The sequence below is a fragment of the Nomascus leucogenys genome, chromosome 4 (genome assembly GCF_006542625.1).
Source record: "Nomascus leucogenys isolate Asia chromosome 4, Asia_NLE_v1, whole genome shotgun sequence".
NCBI classification, from domain to species: Eukaryota; Metazoa; Chordata; class Mammalia; order Primates; family Hylobatidae; genus Nomascus; species Nomascus leucogenys.
Window position 1 is genome coordinate 98,642,502 of NC_044384.1, and position 20,796 is coordinate 98,663,297.

The window sequence follows — 20,796 nt, forward strand, 5'->3', positions numbered from 1 at the left end:
CCTTAGGAAATGGGTCATTTGATGCTGCTGGGAGTTTTATTTATTTATTTATTTATTTATTTATTTATTTTTGAGCCAGATTTTCGCTCTGTCACCCAGGCTGGAGTGCAGTGGTGCCATCTCGGCTCACTGCAACCTCCGCCTTCCAGGTTCAAGTGATTCTTGTGCCACAGCCTCCCAAGTAGTTGAGATTACAGCCACATACCACCATGCCCAGCTAATTTTTGTATTTTTAGTAGAGATGGGGTTTTTGCCATGTTGGCCAGGCTGGTCTCAAGCTCCTGGCCTCAAGTGATCCACCCACCTCAGCCTCCCAAAGTGTTGTGATCATAGGTGTGAGCCACCTCACCTGGCCTGGAGTTTTAGAAGAGTCATATCAGAAATTTTATTTTCTCTGTTCCTCTGTCATACCCATTCTGAGTGGTTTACCTGACCTTTGAAGGCTAAATTTCTTTTGTAATACAGAAGGGCAGCTCCTATACTTTGCGTAAAAGGGCCCTGGATGGCTGAACATAGCATTACAATGTGCAGTATATGGAGCAGAATTTGTTCTGCAGCCTGGCATGCTTTAGACAGTTTTTAAGGAAAGAACAAACTGTGAGCTGTACGTGTTAGCTGTGGTCAGTGTACTATGTGGTCCCCCAAGGGACAGCAGCAATTCTTTAGGGGTCTCAGTATATGAGTCTTGGGCAGGCCCTTATAGACTTTGACTTTGTGTTTAGTGATGGAAATTCTTCTCCAGTGTTTGTGAGATGCCTTCTGTGTGCCTAGCATTGAATGAGGATTCAGTGGAGACTATCCAAGTTGGGATTTAGGGACCAGATTGCATTTGCCTCTCACGTAGCATTGCATTCTTAGACTTGCAATGCCTGTGATGTTTTTGTTTTGTTTTGTTTTGTTTTCTCTTCTAGGCATTTATAAACTGGAAAGAGGCTAAACTGACTTGGAGTTTTTTCAAACAGTCTTTCTTGAAACAGATTTTGACAGAAGGTAAATAGACGGTCACTCTGAATGGTCGGGAGACCATAGTAGAAGGGGATTTCATAGGACTGCCAATTACCTGGGTCCAGACCACCTGTCTAGAGCCTCTGGGGCAGAAGAATTTCAGAAATGGGAGGAGGGGGCTTAATACGGAGAGAGAAACCAACGTCTGTTTAGTTTTATGCTTTACCTAGGTGGTCTAATTTAAATCTCTCCACAGCCTTGTAAGAAACATGTTGTTCCCCTTCATCATGGACAAGGAAACTGAGGGTCAGTGAGGTTGCAGAACTTCTTCAGGGTTTTATAGTAAGAAGGAACAGCTTAACTGGGATCCAGGTCTAACTCCAAAACCCCATGTTATATGATTTTTATGAATTTATTATAAAAGTATTATATCAGTTACATAAAAGTATTTTTATCATTTTTTTTTTGAGATGGAGTCTTGCTCGGTTGCCCAAGCTGGAGTACAGTGGCACTATCTCAGCTCACTGCAAGCTCCACCTCCCAGGTTCATGCGATTCTCCTGCCTCAGCCTCCCGAGTAGCTGGGACTACAGGTGCCCGCCACAACACCCGGCTAATATTTTTGTATTTTTAGTAGAGATGGAGTTTCACCATGTTAGCCAGGATGGTCTCGATCTCCTGACCTCGTGATCTGCCTGCCTCAGAGTGCTGGGATTATAGGCGTGAGCCACCGCGCCCAGCCTTTTTATCATTTTATATCATTTATTTATATCATTTTATTTTCTTCTTCTTCTTAAAAATTATGTCAATTCCCTAATCCTGGATTTATTTTCTTAAACAACAAAATGCACTTGTATGAGAGTTTGGTCAGACTTTGGTCTTTTCAGTTTACCTATGACAGAGCTCTCAATGTGGAGGGCCAGCAAGGGGCTGGAAGCATATTTGGTTTTTGTATGTATATGTGTTGGTTTATTTGTACCCAGCTTTAATTTAAAAAGTGAGATTTAAGGCAGCTATAAGTTGCTGAAGGTAGTTGTTTCTCCATGTATATTTCGTATCCATATACCTATTACTGAATGTATTTTTAATCTTTTCAAAAATTCTTTTAATTATATCTTTTAATTATAAAATATAGTCCCATTAGAAAAAAATAAGAAAATAGAAAAAAAAATACTAGTATTCTAATACAACTGTTATTATCTTGTTATTTGATTCCCCCCCATCTGTATTTTTGTTCATTATGTCTCCAAAGGAAAGCAACTCCCCCTATGCCTCACTTTCCCCATCTGTGAACAAGGGATAGGACCAGGCAGTGTCTGAGGGCTCTCTGATCTTTGAGAGTGCACACGTTTCTAGCCTAACCTGATAACTTTGCTATTACAAAAATGAAACCGTTCCGAGGCCTTCTTAGGGAAGGGAGAGTCAGAAGCCTCAGAAGAGCTGAGTGAAGGGCCTGAGCACTTAGCTCCTGGAGAGCAGAGACTGTGCCGTTCACCACTGCCTCCCTGTGGCCTGGCACAGGCGGGCTATTCAGCATGTATTTGTGAATGGGGTAAGAAAAGCAACAAGGTAACTATTGTGAAATGGTGTATGATGATAGTTCACGTTGTTGTAAGAACAGGAAAATCGGTGGAGGGAGTTTTGGAAAGGACGGTTGCTCATACGCACTTTTTTCCTTCCAAGGTTTTAAGAGCAGTTTTAATGAGTTTGAAGGAATGGATCCAGTCCAAGTGATGGCCCTAAATTGGTTTTCTGGATTGCAGACAACACATGTCTCTAGACATGTGGTTTAAGCTTACTGCAAACTAAAGCCTTCGGAGCTCAACCTGAATGTGGTGCCAGGAGCCTGCTCCATGGTTGGATCCCCCTAGCCTGACTCCCTGACTGGCAGAGTGCCATTAGGAACTTCTTGGGGCCTCCATCTCCATGGCTGTGAAATAAGGAAGTTGCCTGACTGAGATCCTCAGATTCGATATATTTTTAAAACTACAGCTCTAAAAAAGTTGAAATCTCTGGTGTGGTTTTTTTGGGGTTTTTTTGTTTTTTTTGTTGTTGTTGTTTGTTTGTTTGTTTGTAGATAGGGTCTCACTCTGTCACCCAGGCTGGAATGCAGTGGTGCAAACACAGCTCACTGTAGCCTTGACCTCTAGGGCTCAAGTGATCCTCCCACCTCAGCCTGCCAAGTAGCTGGGACTACAGGCAAGGCACCTACCATTACGCCTAGCTAATATTTTAATTTTTTTGTAGAGACAGGGTCTTGTGATGTTGCCCAGACTGGTCTTGAACTCCTGGACTCAAGCGATCCTCCTGCCTTGGCCTCCCAAAGTGCTGGAATTACAGGCATGAGCCACTGAGCTCAGCCTGAAATCACTTTCTGTAGTAGCAAAAATGTATGTGCTGTTACTTCTGCCCCCACATTTCCTGAACACTATGCCAGGTGCTGAGAATACTGAGATGAATGAGTAACAGGCCATGGCCTCAAGCATTTCATTCTTTCACCAAAGACACAGACATTTGTGTGGTTAACTGTTACTGGGCTGTGAGGGGTGTAGTACTTGGAAACTCATTTCCTAGAGCTTTGCTAGGAAACCAGGGTCATAGAGATGACTGAGAGGGGCTCCTGCCCTCAGGGAGTTTACAGAATGTAGGAAGGAGAGGCCTATTCTGCCAAAAGACAGGGAGGGCCCTGCAAAAAAGACACTCTAGGTGGTGAGAATGACAAGAGCCAAGCGGGCCCAGCATGACTCAAAGCAGCTGGAGGGCTAAAACCTGGGAGGTAGGGTGCAGCAGAAAATGACAAGGTGATGAGGGTGAGGTTGATGAAGGCAATCCAAAATGATAGCTTGGGGTCAGTGTATAAAAACCCACAAATACAGAATTAAGGAGCCTGGACTTTTTCAAACATTAAAGAGTCATTTTGGCCAGGCACGATGGCTCACACCTGTAATCCCAGCACTGTGGGAAGCCAAGGTGGGTGGATCACCTGGGGTCAGGAGTTCAAGACCAGCCTGGCTAGCATAGTGGAACCCCATCTCTACTAAAAATACAAAAATTAGCTGGGCATGGTGGCAGGCGCCTGTAATCCCAGCTACTCGGGAGGCAGAGGTTGCAGTGAGCTCAGATAGCACCATTGCACTCCAGCTTGGGTGACAAGAGCGAAACTCTGTCTCAAAAAAAACCAAAACAAACAAAAAAAACATTTAAAGATATGAAAGCAAGCCGGGTGCGTTGGCTCATGCCTGTAATCCCAGCACTTTGGGAGGCCGAGGCAGGAGGTCAGGAGTGTAAGACCAGTCTGGCCAACATGGCGAAACCCCGTCTCCACTAAAAAATAAAAAAACAAATTAGCTGGGCGTGGTGGCGGGCGCCTGTAATCCCAGCTACTCAGGAGGCTGAGGCAGAAGAATCGCATGAACCCAGGAAGCAGAAGTTGCAGTGAACGAGATCACGCCACTACACTCCAGTCTGGGTGACAGATCAAGACTAGGTTTCGAAAAAAAAAAAAAAGATACGAAAGCAGAGACTGATTTAAGAGCTGTGTTTAAGGCCAGGCACAGTGGCTCACACCTGTAATCCCAGCACTTTGGGAGGCCAAGGCAGGTGAATCACTTGAGGTCAGGAGTTCGAAACTGGCCTGGCCAACATGGTGAAACCCATCTACTAAAAATACAAAAAAAAAAAAAAGTGCCGGGCATGGTGGTGGGCACCTGTAATCCCAGCTACTCAGGAGGCTGAGGCAGGAGAATCTCTTATGTCTGGGAGGCGGAGGTTGCAGTGAGCTGAGATCGCGCCACTGCACTCCAGCCTGGGCGACAGAACAAGACTCCGTCTCAAAATAACAACAACAACAACAACAAAACAAAACTGTATTTGCAGAAGCTGGAACTGTAAGCAGTGAGGGTGGATCCAAGCAGCACAGAGACACAGGCCTGTGAGGACCTGCAGTGGTCCCTACCACAAACACAGTGGCAGGGGCTTGGAGAGTCAGGGTGGGAGAAAGTCTTGAGAGAAGATGCTCACTGCTTCCAGCCTCTAGATGCTTTCCTTTTTGAGCAAGTTACTAGAAGGTGAGAATTTGCCCTTCAGGGCATGGGCACTGTTTAGTGCTCCTTTTCCATAGTGGTCAACTCTTTTTCCTCATAGATGAGAAACTTCATGAAAGCCAGGGGGATGGGGGCCCTGGCTGGTGTCTTCACCTTGAAGGCATTAGACTGTCTTAGATTTGAATCAGAACTCAGGTCTGCCAGCCCCAGGGAGCTGTCTCCACCCCGAGGAACCTTTGGATAAGCTTGTGCATATAATCATGGACTCTTCACAGATAATTTACGCTCAGATTATCTGACCTCCCCTTAAAACTTGGGACCATCATTTTCATTGTTAACGTTTAATAATCTCCACATACTTTTTAAAAAACTTATTTTTAGGGCCGGGCGCGGTGGCTCACACCTGTAATCCCAGCACTTTGGGAGGCTGAGGCGGGTGGATCATGAGGTCAGGAGATCGAGACCATCCTGGCTAACACAGTGAAACCCTGTCTCTACTAAAGATACAAAAAAAACTAGCCGGGTGTGGTGGCGGGCGCCTGTAGTCCCAGCTGCTCAGGAGGCTGAGGCAGGAGAATGGCATGAACCCAGGAGGCAGAGCTTGCAGTGAGCCAAAATCGTGCCACTGTACTCCAGCCTGGGCAACAGAGCGAGACTCCATCTCAAAAACAACAACAACAACAAAAAAACTTATTTTTAGAATTCTTTTATTAATTTTTTTAATTTTTAATTTAACTGGCTTGGAGATTTGCTGTCAATAAAGTCCTCAGCACTTTCCAAATTGTTACTTTGAGATTATTTGAAATCAACATTAGGACAAGGACATGTCTTTAACTGATTATCTAATATTTCTCCTTTATTTGTCAGCTGGAAAAGTTGATAGCTGGTAAAAGAAAGGAAACAATAAAGTAATGTGTATTTGACCTTGCTAATTATTTTGCTTTTTTGTTTATAGGCGAGCGATATGTGATGACATTTTTGAATGTATTGAATTTTGGTGATCAGGGTAAGATGAAATTGTGTAGTGTTTTAATTAAAGGTGAATACTATTAATAGATACTCCCTAATATTTTTCTCTGATATATTTAATGAAAGATGAACCTGAAGATTAAAGAAAATCCTGAATATTGTAAATTGTAGGTCTTTGTACTGACTGTGCCCTCCAATGTGACTTTGGTGGCAGGTGTTCTGGTGAGACCCCGGCCCTCTAGTTCGCCTCCTAAGAGCTCTGGTGTTCATTTTGGGGGGTGGGAGGTGCCAAGAGAGGAGAAAAGGGAACTCACTGTCACAGCCACAAGAATCTGCCCCATGTTTGTGTGGCTAGATAGTCTTTCAGTATTTTCATTTTTATCTTTTAATGTAATCCCAAAGTAATGGAAATCAATTAGAAAAACATCAACTTTGCATTAATGACCTGTATAAGAAAGCACTGTTGATGGAAGCATTCTGTATCTTGACTGTATCAATGTTGGTATCCTGGTTGTGATATTGTACTATATAGTTTCACAAAATGTTACCACTGGGTAAAGGGTATATATATATGGGATCCCTCTATTACTTCCTATTTTTTTGTCTTTTTTTTTTTTTTTTTGAGACAGGGTCTCATTTTCTTTCCCAGGCTGGAGTGCAGTGGTACCATCACAGCTCACTGCAGCCTCAACCTCCTGGGCTTGGGTGATCCTCCCACCTCAGCCTCCCAAATAACTGGGACTACAGATGTACACCACCACGCCTGGCTAATTTTTTCCATTTTTGTAGAGACAGGGTTTTTCCATGTTTCCCAGGCTCATCTCAAACTCCCAGGCTCAAGCAGTCCACCCACCCTGGCCTCCCAAAGTGCTGGGATTATAGGCATGAGCCACCGTGCCTGGCCACTATTACTTCTTATAACTCTGTGTGAATCTATAATTACCTCAAGATAAACAAACTTTAATGAAAATATTAAATAATTTTAATAGTGCTACAAAAATTAAAGTAGAAAAACCAACATGATGGTTGTTTCTTCTTTTTTGTCTTGTAGGTGTGTATGATATAGTGAATAATCTTGGCTCCCTTGTGGCCAGATTAATTTTCCAGCCCATAGAGGAAAGTTTTTATATATTTTTTGCTAAGGTACTGGAGAGGGAAAAGGATGCCACACTTCAGAAGCAGGTAATGTTGGTTCTTATGTCATCTCTCAAGTGAATTCTCCCTTTAATTGCAAGACAGACAGGAACGTGAAGCAGTCTGTTTCTCTTCTGTTTGATCAGGAATTTTCTTATAGATGTCATTCTTCTATTACATTCTGTATGATAGTGGGACCGAGGGCTCACCTCTTCTTTGGTGGCATTCTCCCTTTGCTCTTGGCTGTCCCTTCTCACCCCTTTGTTATTCTTTGTGACCTTACTCTTTTTTTTTTTTTTTTTTTTGAGATAGAATCTTGCTCTGACACCCAGCCTGGAGTGCAGGGGCATGACCTCGGCTCACTGCAACCTCCACCTCCCAGGTTCAAATGATTTTCCTGCCTCAGCCTCCTGAGTAGCTGGGACTACAGGCATGCGCCACCACACCCAGCTAATTTTTGTATTTTTAGTAGAGATGGGGTTTTGCCATGTTGGCCAGGCTGGTCTTGAACTCCTGACCTCAGGCAATCTGCCCACCTCAGCCTCCCAAAGTGCCAAGATTACAGGCGTGAGCCCCCATACCCGGCCATGTGACCTTACTCTTGATCCAGCCCTCTCAGGACTCTAAAGCTGTCCCCACTGCCCTGCAGATGCCCAGCCATGGGCTAGTCTTAGGCATAAGAATGCCTCCTTTATCCTCAGAGTCTCAAGAGCCAAAGGACGCAGAAGTTGGAGCCAGGCTAATCGAGGACATAGGGAGGAGAGGATGTGGTTGTTGGCTTTCACTCACCACACAAATTGTTTAAGCTTCTTACAACTGGGATGTGCCCAGAGCTACACTCTGACTGTAAGATTCTATATACTCGGGCTGGTAAATACAGAAGAGATTTTAATCTAGGAGTATTTTGTTGTAGGAGCTTCACTTTTTCCCAAACCACTGAAAATGTCTGAGTTTTCTTAGAATAGCAAGCTAGTTCAGCCTCTTGCATGTCTTAGAAGAAATTTAGTAAAATACAGTTTATGCACAATATCTCAAAATGAGCTAATCTGGTACTCAGTCTGATGTAGGAGTATTTTCCTAAGAGTACATTCACAGTATCATCATAATTTTGGAATGTTTAGCAGGAGAAGCACAGAGCTGGCTAGTGTATATGAAAACTTGCTGCACATTTAGGAATAAATATTAGTGGCCTGGTACAGTGGCTCATGCCTGTAAGCCTCACGCTTTGGGAGGCCAAGGCAGGAGGATTGCTTGAGGCCAGGAGTTTGAGATTCGCCTGGTCAACATAGTGAGAATCCCTTCTCTATTTCTATTAAAAAAAAAAAGAATAATAAATATCAGAGGGGAAAGTGAGTGTTTCCTAAGCAATATTTGAAACAATTTATCCCAAGTGAATTGAAAACTAACCCTCCCCCTTACTACCTAAGGAGACACACACTTTTTCCTTCGTTTGCTAATTGACGTGAAAACAAACACACTACAAAAAAATAGTGATATCCATCACGCTGTTGGAAGAGTGAACTGTAAAACAGTGAAGGGAGAAGGCCAGACATGAAGGATGAAGGTTTTCTTCAGCTCATGATTCATCCAACTTCCTTCCCTCTTCCCTGGCCCCAGGAGGACGTTGCTGTGGCCGCTGCAGTCTTGGAGTCCCTGCTCAAGCTGGCCCTGCTAGCCGGCCTGACCATCACTGTTTTTGGCTTTGCCTATTCTCAACTGGCTCTGGATATCTACGGAGGGGCCATGCTTAGCTCAGGATACGGTACGCACAAGAGTTTTTCTGGATTTTTTCTGATTTCCCAACAGAAATAGAAGAGTCACGAAATTCAAGAACTTGTGCACACACAGTTGTTATCTGTGTCAGTGTGGGGAAAACTGTCTGGTGGCGGGGGCTGTGGGACTGTTCCTCTTATTCAACTCCAGACACACACTCAAGGTATAGGCAGGGGCGTTGGTGCCAGGACGATCAGCTTCCCCAGCCTCACTTGGAGAATTTATTAGGACTTCTCCTTGCTGTTGGCTTTCCTCTCGGGCCTAGAATGTGTTTTGCCAAGCGCTTCCCTGTGCTCCCTCTGGGGTGAGGGAGGAAGGCAGAGGGCAGGCAGTAATGAGTCTCCACTTGGTACTAAACACATCTGAAGATAGTAAATGCCACATAAATCTCCCAGCCTGGTGCATAAAAGCCTCTGAAGGATAACCCAAAGCCATTTGCAGAGAATAAAATTGATCTCTGCAAATAAAATGGTATATTTAGTCCAGTGACTCTCAGTTTTTGAAGAAGGAAAGTATTGAATGTGTCGTCTAATTTTGAAACACCAGGCCGCTGAGGATCTCACAGCACTTGTTAGGCCTTGGGGACTTCACCAATTTCAAAATGTGCTGGGCTGTAAGCTGGCAGTCCATTTGCAGTGCTTCATCTTGGGTTTAGCAAAGATGTTTTTAATTTCTCAGGTCACTGGACAAGAACCCTGAGGACTTCTTTCTGCTGCCCCATCTCAATATAAAGGGCTTTGTCAAATGCCATTTTACAAGTTCACTAGCATGTTTTAGTCTCCACTACAATAGGGCCCAAACTTTTGGCGTTAGGGGAAGAAGGGCCAGGTTTCTGTACTAGAGCAAAGGTCATTAAGTTTGGAGAAACACCTGCTGTGAAACCAATGAAGTGGTTTGCAGCTCCCTGGGGCTTGTGCTGTGAGAAGTATATTTCCATCAGGCAGCTGCCGGGAGGCCTCATTAGGAAGGCATTAGTAAGTTTATGGGCAGAGATTGGGAACTCAACTATTCTGTAGCAGCTCTTCCCCTTTAGAAAGCAATCACCAAGGAGCAGCCTTTAATGCCACACAATCACAGGGCGTTGCCTCAAGGAGGGGGCTGTCCCATCATTGTCATGACTCAGCCCATCATCTTAGTTTTGAAAGTGGAACTCGCAACACTGCTGTCCCCAGTTGTGTACTTGTCTTTGTCTTCACCCTGGAAGTGGACTACTTGTGAGCTGTACTGGCCATCTCCAGGTGTGGGACTCGGACACAGCACAGACAGGCTTTTGTGTAGGAGTGTGGCTTCTTTTCCATTGTTTGGGATTAGCACTGTATTTAATTAGGGTCTTTGTAAGTGTTCTGGGGGCTTTTCTTAGAAATCTTTCTCACACCTAGCTTTGCTTTGCTTTTTCTTTTCTTTTTTCTTGGTAACTCACAGAACAACACCTAGCTTTTCTATCCTTAAGCAAAACCCAAACATTCACAGAATTTCCCCAAGATTTCTCACATTTCTCTCTTAGGTGCTTCTCTCTTGCCCCTCTGCCTTTTACTTTTTTCCTTCTCTATCCCCTTGTCTTAATGAACTAGGGCTGCCATGACAAAGTACCACAGACCGCACGGCTTTAAACAACAGAACATACTGTCCGTCAGTTGTGGAGGCCAGAAGTGCACAATGAAGCTATGGCCAGGGCCGTGTTCTCTCTGAAGGCTTGAGGAGAGGCCCCTTCCTACCTCTTCTAGTTTCTAGTGGTTGCTGGCATCCTGGCGTTCCTTGACTTGCAGCTGCAGCACTGTGGTCACACGGCTGTGTTCTCTCTGTCTTCACATCGTCATCCTCCTGCACTCTTCACGTTGTCATCTCCCTGCGCATGTCTGCCTCAGTGTGCAAATTTCCCCCACTTTTTTTTTTTTTTTTTTTTTCATGAGATGAAGTCTCACTCTGTCACCCAGGCTGGAGTGCAGTGGCGCGATCTCGGCTCACTGCAACCTCCACCTCCCGGGTTCAAGAGACTCCCGCCTCAGCCTCCCGAGTAGCTGGGATTACAGGCACACCCTACCACACCTGACTAAGTTTTTGTATATTTAGTAGAGACGGGGTTTCACTATGTTGGCCAGGCTGGTCTCAAACTCCTGACCTCAGGTGATCTGCCCCCCTTCGGCCTCCCAAAGTGCTGGGATTGCAAGCATGAGCCACTGCACCTTGGCCAAGTTTCCCCTTTTTATAAGGACACCTGTCATATTGGATCAGGGCCTGCCCTAATGACCTCATTTTAACTCAGTTTTCTTCATGAACACCTGTTTCCAAATAAGGACAGATTCTCAGGTACCACTGGTCAGGACATCAACATGTCTATTTTGGGGGGACAGTTCAACCTAAAACACCCCTCAATTCAGTCTACAATCAAAGGTTGGTTCCATTCTTGAATTCCCCAAATGGACACAAAACCCTTTACGTGAGTCACTGCTTGGTGCCAGAGTTTGTGTTGTTCTCCATGCCTCACAACAGCCCACTGTTCACCTACTGATGGGCCCTCCTGTGCCATTAGCGTTCAGTTACCAGGTAAGGAGGCCCCCCACTCCTCTCTGCTTCTGCCAGGGAGAGGAGGATGAGGAGAAGCAGGAGGCACACTTGAGCATAGCCTTGAGCCTCCCGGGTGCAGAGCCTGGTCCCCGCCTCCCTTCCTGGAGTCACCGTCAGCTGGGGTGGGGACCAGGCTACTTCCCGCAGCGGCTTGACAAGCAAAATGCAATGTGAGGTGATAAACATGGAATCTGAGACAGGGCCGTGGAAAACGGTTTTTTATTGGGCGTCAGGGCTGCCCTGTTAGTATTCCTTTTACAATTTTGTGACTGCCATAAAACTGTTTAGGGGTCCCACAGCATGGAGATCTTTTCTGTTAAACAGCTTTCATAAACCCTGAATGAGTTCCAGATTCTGAGACTCCGGAACTTCAGTCCCCGCTGCTTTTCTTTTAGTGGTTACGTTTTTTTTTTTTCCTTTGTTGAGGTATAATTTACATAAAGTAAAATGCTGTTCTCTTAAGAGTACAGTTTGCTAAGTTTTGACAAATATGTACAAAAAAATCCCACGTAACTAACCAAACAGATTCAGACATAGAATATCTCCATTTCCCCAGAAAGTTCTTTTGGGACCCTTTGTAGTCACCACCCCACTCCACCTCAGAGACAAAGAGAAATCAGAAGAAATCTGATTTCTATCACCATGGATCAGTATTTCTTTTTTTTTTTTTTTTTTTTTTTTTGAGACGGAGTCTCGCTCTGTCTCCCAGGCTGGCGTGCAGTGGCGCAATCTCAGCTCACTGCAAGCTCCGCCTCCTGGGTTCACGCCATTCTCCTGCCTCAGCCTCTCCGAGTAGCTGGGACTACAGGCGCCCACCACCACACCAGGCTAATTTTTTTTTGTATTTTTAGTAAAGACGGGGTTTCACCGTGGTCTCGATCTCCTGACCTCGTGATCCGCCCGCCTCGGCCTCCCAAAGTGCTGGGATTACAAGCGTGAGCCACCGCGCCCAGCCCCAGTATTTCTTTTAAAAATAATTTCATATCAATGAAATGCGGCATGTGCGCTCTTGCATTTGGCATATTTCCTTCATATACAGTTTTTGAGATTCTTCCATGGTTTCGCATGGATCAGTGATTTTTGTTATCTGTTCTTGCTAAGTATTCCTTTGTGTGGATGGCCCACGTTTTGTTTATTCTTTCTTCTGTTGATGGTCAGTTTTGGCTATTATGAATCAAAGTGCTACAGATGTTTTTGTGTAAGTGTTTTTGTGAACATGTGTGTTCATTTCTGTTGGATATATACCTAGGGGTGCAATTGCCGGGTCGTAGGTTAGGTGTATGTTTATTTTATTAGGTGCTTGATTATGGCCCTCTTAAAAGGGGGGAATCAATCCCATTTGTAAGCCTCCTGTTCTCTGGTTAGAAGATTTTCCCGAAGCTTGTTAGCTATAGAACTGCATTACTTTGTTTTAGAAGAAAATACCATATGGGCCCTGGTTCTCACTTTGGATTTGTGTAATTTTCTGCTAGTCCTGGGCCCTGGGCTTTTGTTAAAGATCTTTTCTTCAGGACCTGCTCAACTGAGATTCCCTTAACATGCAGGGTCACTAGTGACTTTGAGTTCAAACCAGCAGGCCTATTCATGCTGATGAAAAAAGGGAACAGACTTGCTTGCTAGCCAGATAAGCTTTTAGTTGTCCAGCAAGAGATCTGTACATTTAGTCATAATTGTTCTTTTTTGTGTATGTGATAAGGTCTTGTTCTGTCACTCAGGCTGGAGTTCAGTGGCACTATCATGGCTCACTGCAGCTCTGACCTCCCCAGACTCAGGTGATCCTCCTACCTCAACCTCCCGAGTAGCTGGGACTACAGGTGTGCCCACCACACACAGCTAACTTTTGTATTTTTGGTAGACATGGGGTTTCATCATGTTGCCCAGGCTGTTCTCGAACCTCTGGGCTCTAGCAGTCTGCCGGCCTTGGGCTTCCCAAAGTGCTAGGATTACAGGCATGAGCCACCGTTCCCAACCTGTCCTTTTGTTTTTTGCTGATTATTTAGTCAATGCCATAGAATGCTGGGAATCCTTCTAGATAATTAAGACCCTGGGCTCTAGCATGCAGTCTGCCCATTGCTGATACCAGCAGACCTCATAGTCTGGTTCTGGTTCTCTGGGTACTCAGCAGCACTGAGGGTACATGTGGGCCTTCTGATTGGGCTCTGGAGTCTCAGTGAGTTGTTTCCTTGTAGGTCCTGTTTTGCTGCGTTCCTACTGCCTCTATGTTCTCCTGCTTGCCATCAATGGAGTGACAGAGTGTTTCACATTTGCTGCCATGAGCAAAGAGGAGGTCGACAGGTGGGTAACCTAACAAGTACACCTTTAGTCATGGCCTTCAGCCAAAATGAAGTAACTTGTCAAGCTTTTTGCTTTTCATTCTGAACACGCATTTACAGATGGCTGTTTTAGAGGCAACACTTAGTCCACCAGTGTGGTGCTCCCCTGGGAACTCTGTGGCACCAGCATGGTTCAGCAAGTGCTCCCCACTGTAGGGCTGGGAGGCAGCAACTACTCTTTGCCTCCCCTTTGTGGAGGAAGAAACATGTTGGCCAGGACGGTCTCGATCTCTTGACCTCGCAATCTACCCACCTCAGCCTCCCAAAGTGCTGGGATTACAGGCATGAGCCATCATGCCTGGCCAAAAAAGTGATATTTTAATTGCATTTTTTAAATTCTCATTTTTTCCTGAAGTGGATTATGCCTTTAAGGCTATAGATTTGTGAATTCTGGAAAGTTCAGCAGCTGCAGAGCCCTCTTCTAGTGGCAGACAACGGACCCCCATCATCAGCTCCTCTCAGATGGCCATATCAAAGAGGCTGTGCTGTTGAATGCGTCTCTGCTTGAATTAGCATGAATTAACTATTGGTTTTATTCATTATCGTTATTTTACTCGGAGTTGGGGAAGGATGGCTAAAAGTTTGTGAATCTATGACTTAAACTCCAAGGATTGGTATAGTAGACCTTTCTGAGATAGTTTCTGAAAAACAGGTTACATATCTCTGCTGCTTTGTGGAAAAGAAGTCAAAGTACTGATCTATGATGGGTCCCATTTGAGTGGCTTATTCTGAAGTTGATCTTTCTGATCACTGATTAGTAGTGAAAAAACTTCCCCTGTGAGGTACAGGCTCTTGTACTTCATTAAAAGAGACTCTCTCTGGACTGAAAAGCCAATAAACTCCCTCTCTGGAACTCCAGAGTAAAGCACATCTCTCCTATTGGAGTATAGTATTGTGTGTGTGTGTGTGTGTGTGTGTGTGTGTGTGTAGTATTTTTACCACCCACTTTGATAAAGCTTATCTCCACAGCACACAGCACCTTGGCCTGAATCAGCCAAGGACCCATACCTGGGCATTTGAGGCATACAGTGGCTTGCCTTTTTTCTTTTTGGTAGAGACATGGTCTCACTATGTTGTCCAAGCTGGTCTCAAACTCTTGGCCTCAAGCAATTCTCCTGCCTCAACCTCCCAATGTGCTGGGATTACAAGCATAGTTCTAGGGTACTGGCCAAGTTCTAGGACCTCCTCCCACACCTGCAGAATCAGGAACTCTGGTGGTGAGGGCCAGCCATATGCATTTTTAAGTCATCGTTATATTTTGAGACAGGGTGTTGCTCGGTTGCCGAGGCTGGAGTGCGGTGGCATGATCATAGCTCACCATAGCCTTGAACTCCTGTGCTCCAGCCTTCCTCCTCTCTCAGCCTCCCAAGTAGCTGGGACAACAGGTGTGTATCACGGCTAATTTTTTAATTTTTTGTAGAGACAGGGTCTCATGATGTTGCCCAGGCTGATCTGAAACTCTTAGGCTCAAGCGATCCTCCCACTTCAACCTCCCGAGTAGCTAGGACTGCAGGCGTGTGCCACCATCCCTGGGTAATTTTTACTGGTTTTTGTAGAGACAGGGGTCTACTAGCTATGTTGTTCAGGCTGATCTCGAACTCCTGGCCTCAAGCAATCCTCCCACCACCTCAGCCTCTCAAAGCACTGGGATTCTGCTTTCTTACCACCCCTCATGTTCACAACCTGGGTGGTGGCCTCTGAGGTTTTCTAACCCAGCAGACACGGCTTGAGGATGTCAAAAGCTTGGTTCCTTCAACAGCTATATACTTAGAGTGCCTGCCTGGTGCTAGGCGGAAACCAGAGGCTAGGGGATTTTGTTCTTGGCTGTACAAGCCTTTTGGAGGACTATCGCAGCTATTTTGTGTTTGCTGAGAATCTGTTTTCTTTTTGGAGAACTGAAGATAACTAAGTGATGTGCCACTTTGAAATCAGAGAAGTGCAAGAAGCGCCAGGATCCAAAGAGCTCTAGAGATACAGAGAGTGGGAGTGAGGATATGTGAGAGTCTGGAAAATAGCAAAGGTGATCCAGGCTTTGGTTTCAGTTCCCATTTCATTTTGGAGGCCAGTCATTTGCTTTGAATGGGGTCTACTGCCCAAGGTTACTGGGTGCTACATTTCCCAAGGACAGTGGTGTGAGGTACTGAAGCTTAGGGGTCAGAAGTCCAGCTGAGTGTTACCTCACTCGTGAGGCAAATTACTCAACTTCTCTGTGCTGCTTCCCTTGTTTATGAAATAAATCCAAACTCTGCAGGGCAAGGCCCATGTGTGTTCATTCACCAGTGTGTCCCCAGCACTCCTCACAGGGCCTGTCACAGAGTTAGCATCCAATGTCTAATTATTACCCGGGTCACATTCTTGTATCTCACATTGAGAACTTGGGCTGAACAGGGTTTTTATGTTTTGATCACAAAGTGTCACTTAACTAACTAATTATTGTCTTCAAAAAACATACATCTCTTGAGTTGTTTCTTACCTTTCTGTTCAGGGTAAGGGGACAGGGACATTCCCATGCTCTCTGTGTAGCATTCGATGTTATGAAAACCTGGATTCCGGGAACTCAGGTTCTTTCTATGAGTTGATGTTCATGGCTGCTGTTTTGGGAGCAGCCTTGTCCGGGGCGAGGTCCCCACTGCCCTCCTTTTCCTGTCTCCTCCCCAGGTACAATTTTGTGATGCTGGCCCTGTCCTCCTCATTCCTGGTGTTATCCTATCTCTTGACCCGTTGGTGTGGCAGCGTGGGCTTCATCTTGGCCAACTGCTTTAACATGGGCATTCGGATCACACAGAGCCTTTGCTTCATCCACCGCTACTACCGAAGGAGCCTCCACAGGCCCCTTGCTGGCCTGCACCTATCGCCGGTCCTGCTCGGGACATTTGCCCTCAGCGGTGGGGTTACTGCTGTTTCAGAGGTGAGACTTCCTGAGCCATCATGCCACATGCTTCTGCAGCTGCCCCGCTGTGCCTCCCGCTAGGCCTCCCCTTCCCGCCCTGCCTGAACCAACTGGACAAGTGTTTGCCTCCTCCTGTCCCCTCCCTAGGCCTCTAGGGCAGCATCTTCTGATAGATGTGACAAGAGAATGTTGCCAGTGGGGAGAGAATGGGCCTGCAGTATGGCTGTTATGCCTTTTATCTGACTTAGAAGCTGGTGCCACAGTTGTCTTCCCTGGCTGATCCCAGAGGAAGGAGGTATAGACTGAGGAACGGGCAATGACAATGGTTTCTTTCCCCAGGTACTCCTCTGCTGTGAGCAGGGCTGGCCAGCCAGACTGGCACACACTGCTGTGGGGGCCTTCTGTCTGGGAGCAACTCTTGGGACAGCATTCCTCACAGAGACCAAGCTGATCCATTTCCTCAGGACTCAGTTAGGTGTGCCCAGACGCACTGACAAAATGATGTGACTTCAGGGAAGCCTGGACACCTGAGGCACCTGGACCAGCTATGGGCAGTTCTGTGGGCGGAACACATATTCTGTGTAAGAGCCCCACTGAGGGCTCTGCAGCGGAGTGACAGCAACCACGGAGGTGAGGCACCAGAGAGAGCCACTGCATGAGACACCTGTGACCATTCAAAGTCTGAAATGTGGGGGAGGAGTTTCATTTTTAATGAAGACCAAAAAGCCCTTTAAAAATAATAGTTTTTTCATCGTTTTATAGTAATCAGCATTTTGTCTTTTACTAATGTACTCATTCCTTTTGAGTATGATTGGCCTTTGGAGCTACATGCTCCAACAAACTATATCTTAATTGTTAATTGTTAATAATTATCTGGCCCAGAAAAAGAGATGCAGTGATTTTACCCTTCACAGGGATATTGAAATTCTTCTGTAAAAGAGAGAGAGAAACCTCTCTCTTTCATATACCACATGAAAACAGAGTGTGGCCCTGAAGTTGTGGCTTTCTCTATGTCAACACTGTGGTCTGAGTTTTCAGAGAAGGAAAAATGCTACTCAGTGAGAAATCCAGGAAATGAAACCAGGAAGGTTTTCAGATCACATTTCCCAGAGTGAGTTCGGGAGAATCTTGCCTGTCATGATCACACTGTTCCCCGCCACCCCGGGTCAGCACATACTTGACCCAGAGTGGGTTCTCAGGATTTGTTGATTGAAGGGTGGGTGAAAGCTGGCTGGAGACTCCTGGCCTGGCCATCTGCAAGAGGCCGACTTTGAAGAAAACTGTGATCCAGTTGAGCAACTTTGTCCCTGAGGGGAATGCTGCTTTGCACCTTTCTGTAACTTCTCACATGGGAATTGGACTGTTGACAGATAAGGTTTAACAGATGTATTTTTTTATCTTTGGAATAAGACAGGGCGAACTCTATATGGCAAGTATTACTGAGTCAGGTCCCTCCCGCTGACCCATTAATTCCAGCACAGATCAATACAACCAAATTCCAGGCCCAGGACAAGAGTGGCAGGCATGGGGGCCTGGTGCTCCAGCCTACAGTGTGAGCCCAGGCATTCTGCACCTTGCAGCCTGCACCCTGCAGGTGAGATCATGAGCAGTGTTCTGGAGTGTGAAGTGTTTTTCTTTTTTCGTTAATGTATTAATTCCTTTTAGATATTAACCCCCCTCAGAACTACATGCACAAACTATAACTTGGATGTTAATAATCCTGTCACTCAGTGCCCCAAACCTTCTGTGTCTACACCTAGAGAGAGGGCCAGTAAGGGCAACTCCTATCATGCATTAAAATGCATGTATTTAAATCTGCTTGCCCAGAGCCAGTACCCAGGAGCTAAGGATCAAGACCTGTCAGTACAGCAAGACTGGGGCCCAGTCACCCTGCAGGTTTTTATCTACTCAGAGGGAGAATGCTTTGCACTAAGTGGGAGAAAAGCAGCTAAATGCAAGGTGTCCTGAGCAATTAGAGGACCTCCAAAGCATGGCCTCAGTCATGCCTTCATAGGGCAAGGTCAGGCCAGCTCAGAAAAATGGATGGTCCCATAGGGCCAAGTGGAGCACACACAGAAGGCGGTCCTCCTTCCCTTCCATGTCCTTTCTCTGTCCCTGGCATCCACAGAAAGGGACCTTGAGTCCTCAAGAGCTTCTTCTCTGCAGCTGCTGATCACCCTCCCAGAACCCTGCACCTATCCCGTGCCCACCTGACCCCAGACTCAAACATACCTGCCTCGGAATCACCTGGATTGCAAGTCAGAACATGGCTTCCCAGGACCCACTCCAGGCCTTCAGGGTCTGTGTCTCCCAGGAGGAGGGCTCTGAGATTGGCTTTTCTGGCAAGCCCACGTGGCTTTGATGCCACCAAGGTTGGCACGCCCCATTGTCTTCCTTCGCGACAGGCCCAGGACCATCATGCTCATGCTCACGGTGCCTGTTCTCTGCTCCGGGAACAGAGCTGCTGTTCCACGAGCAGCCTTGTGACTCTGGGGCCCCTGGGAGCAGGACTCCCCAGGCTTGTGCTCTCTCAGCTTGAGAGAAGCTCTATGTCTGAAGGCAGTGCTCACTCTCTCATCCCTCCCCTGCTGTTCGCCTAGTGCTGCTGTCAGGGCCAGCTCCTCTTGAAAGACAGCCAGCTGCGAAGGCAGCCCAGGGCTGCTTCTGGTGTCCTGTTTCCCTGTGTCTAGGGAGAGTCGTGCATGTGGCTGCGTGTTTTCCCAGGACTAGCACCTGCCGCCTGGGCTGTCAGCACTTTGGCAGCAGGTCCTCTGTGATTCTCTGCCTCTGGCGCCTCCCTAAAGCTCAGCTGGACCTGACCAGGCCTTTAGCATTTCCCCTGCTGGACCCCCTAGAGCCACACCTGTGCCTCAGGGAGCTTGCATACATGTGGGCCAGCCTGCCTCACTTTACCCAAGCGGATTTGGGGAGCAGAAATCATACTTTTGGCTTTCAATACCACTTAAAATATAGTGAGGCTACTTCTCCATGGAAACAAGTCTCTGAGGCACAACCTTTATGAAAGGAAGGAGCCTTCGTTGGTGAGAAGAACAGTATCGCTGACTTCCTGTGCTCATCTGGCCACAGGTAACTGTTGGTCACTTCAGACTTGGCTTGAGGTCTCTCAGTGAGGAGCTGCTGCTGCGCTGTTTAATGCTTACCTGATGGCAACTCCTGGCTCTGGAACCGCTACTCTGTCCTGTTCCCAGCCACTTCCCAATCTGATTCAAGCAGGGCCCCTCCTTCCTCCTGTCTTTATTTATTTATTTATTTTTTCCTTTTTTGAGACAGAGTCTCACTCTGTCACCCAGGCTGGAGTGCAGTAGCCACGATCTCGGCTCACTGCGAGCTCTGCCTCCTGGGTTCAAGCGATTCTCTTGCCTCAGCCTCCTGAGTAGCTGGGACTACAGGCGCCCGCCACCACACCTGGCTAGTTTTCGTATTTTTAGTAGAGACGGGGTTTCACCGTATTGGCCAGGCTGTTCTTGAACTCCTGACCTCATGATCCGCCTGCCTCGGCCTCCCAAAGTGCTGGGATTACAAGCATAAGCCACCACGCCTGGCCTATTCTTTTCTTTTCAGAGACAAGGTCTCACTCTGTCCTCTCACCCAGGCTGGAGTGCAGTGGTGTCATCATAGCTCATTGCAGCCTCAAACTCCTGGGCTTAAGCAATCCTCCCACCTCAGCCTCCTGAGTAGCTGGGATCACAGGTGTGTGCTACCTTGCCGAGCTAATTTCTAATTTTTTTTGTAGAGACTAGATCTCACTGTTGCCTTGAACTCCTGGGCTCAAGTGATCCTCCTGCCTCAGCCTCTCAAAGTGCTGGGATTCCAGACCAGCCATTTTTTTCTTTAATCATGCATACCTGTTGCTAGTTTCACATCAGTCCCCTGGTTTAATAAGAAATAAAATATTTTCTTCACACTTTTGTAAAGACCTTTCTTCTTTCATACCCCTCCTCCCTCCAAAAGGGACAAAAATTCTTTAACTTTTTCATAAGGAGGGTAGGTAAGTAACTTGAGGATGTGAACCTTTGGTGTTCCTCAGCTGGAACGTTTCTCCGTTGACGTTGTAGCTGGGACTGGACTTCTTGACTTTGGAAGAGACATGGTGTCCTGGCCTGTGCCACAGAACCTCCTGTGTC

The 20,796-nt window shown here is 46.3% G+C and overlaps 1 protein-coding gene across 2 annotated transcripts in view; it reads left to right on the plus strand.

The window, feature by feature from the left end:
• The window catches only part of RFT1 (RFT1 homolog), a 38,235-nt gene extending 17,653 nt beyond the window's left edge, over positions 1–20,582 (plus strand). Inside the window, exons 7-13 of one of the 2 annotated variants that reach the window (XM_003257195.4) lie at positions 912–990; positions 5,943–5,993; positions 7,008–7,138; positions 8,708–8,852; positions 13,618–13,723; positions 16,420–16,669; positions 16,991–20,582. In XM_003257195.4, the coding sequence (XP_003257243.2) occupies positions 912–990; positions 5,943–5,993; positions 7,008–7,138; positions 8,708–8,852; positions 13,618–13,723; positions 16,420–16,669; positions 16,991–17,158 (930 nt within the window). In that variant the 3' untranslated portion in view covers positions 17,159–20,582. The remainder of the gene's footprint in view (positions 1–911; positions 991–5,942; positions 5,994–7,007; positions 7,139–8,707; positions 8,853–13,617; positions 13,724–16,419; positions 16,670–16,990) is intronic. The other variant, XM_030811615.1, reaches the window with a different exon arrangement.
• The last annotated feature ends 214 nt before the right edge of the window (positions 20,583–20,796 follow it).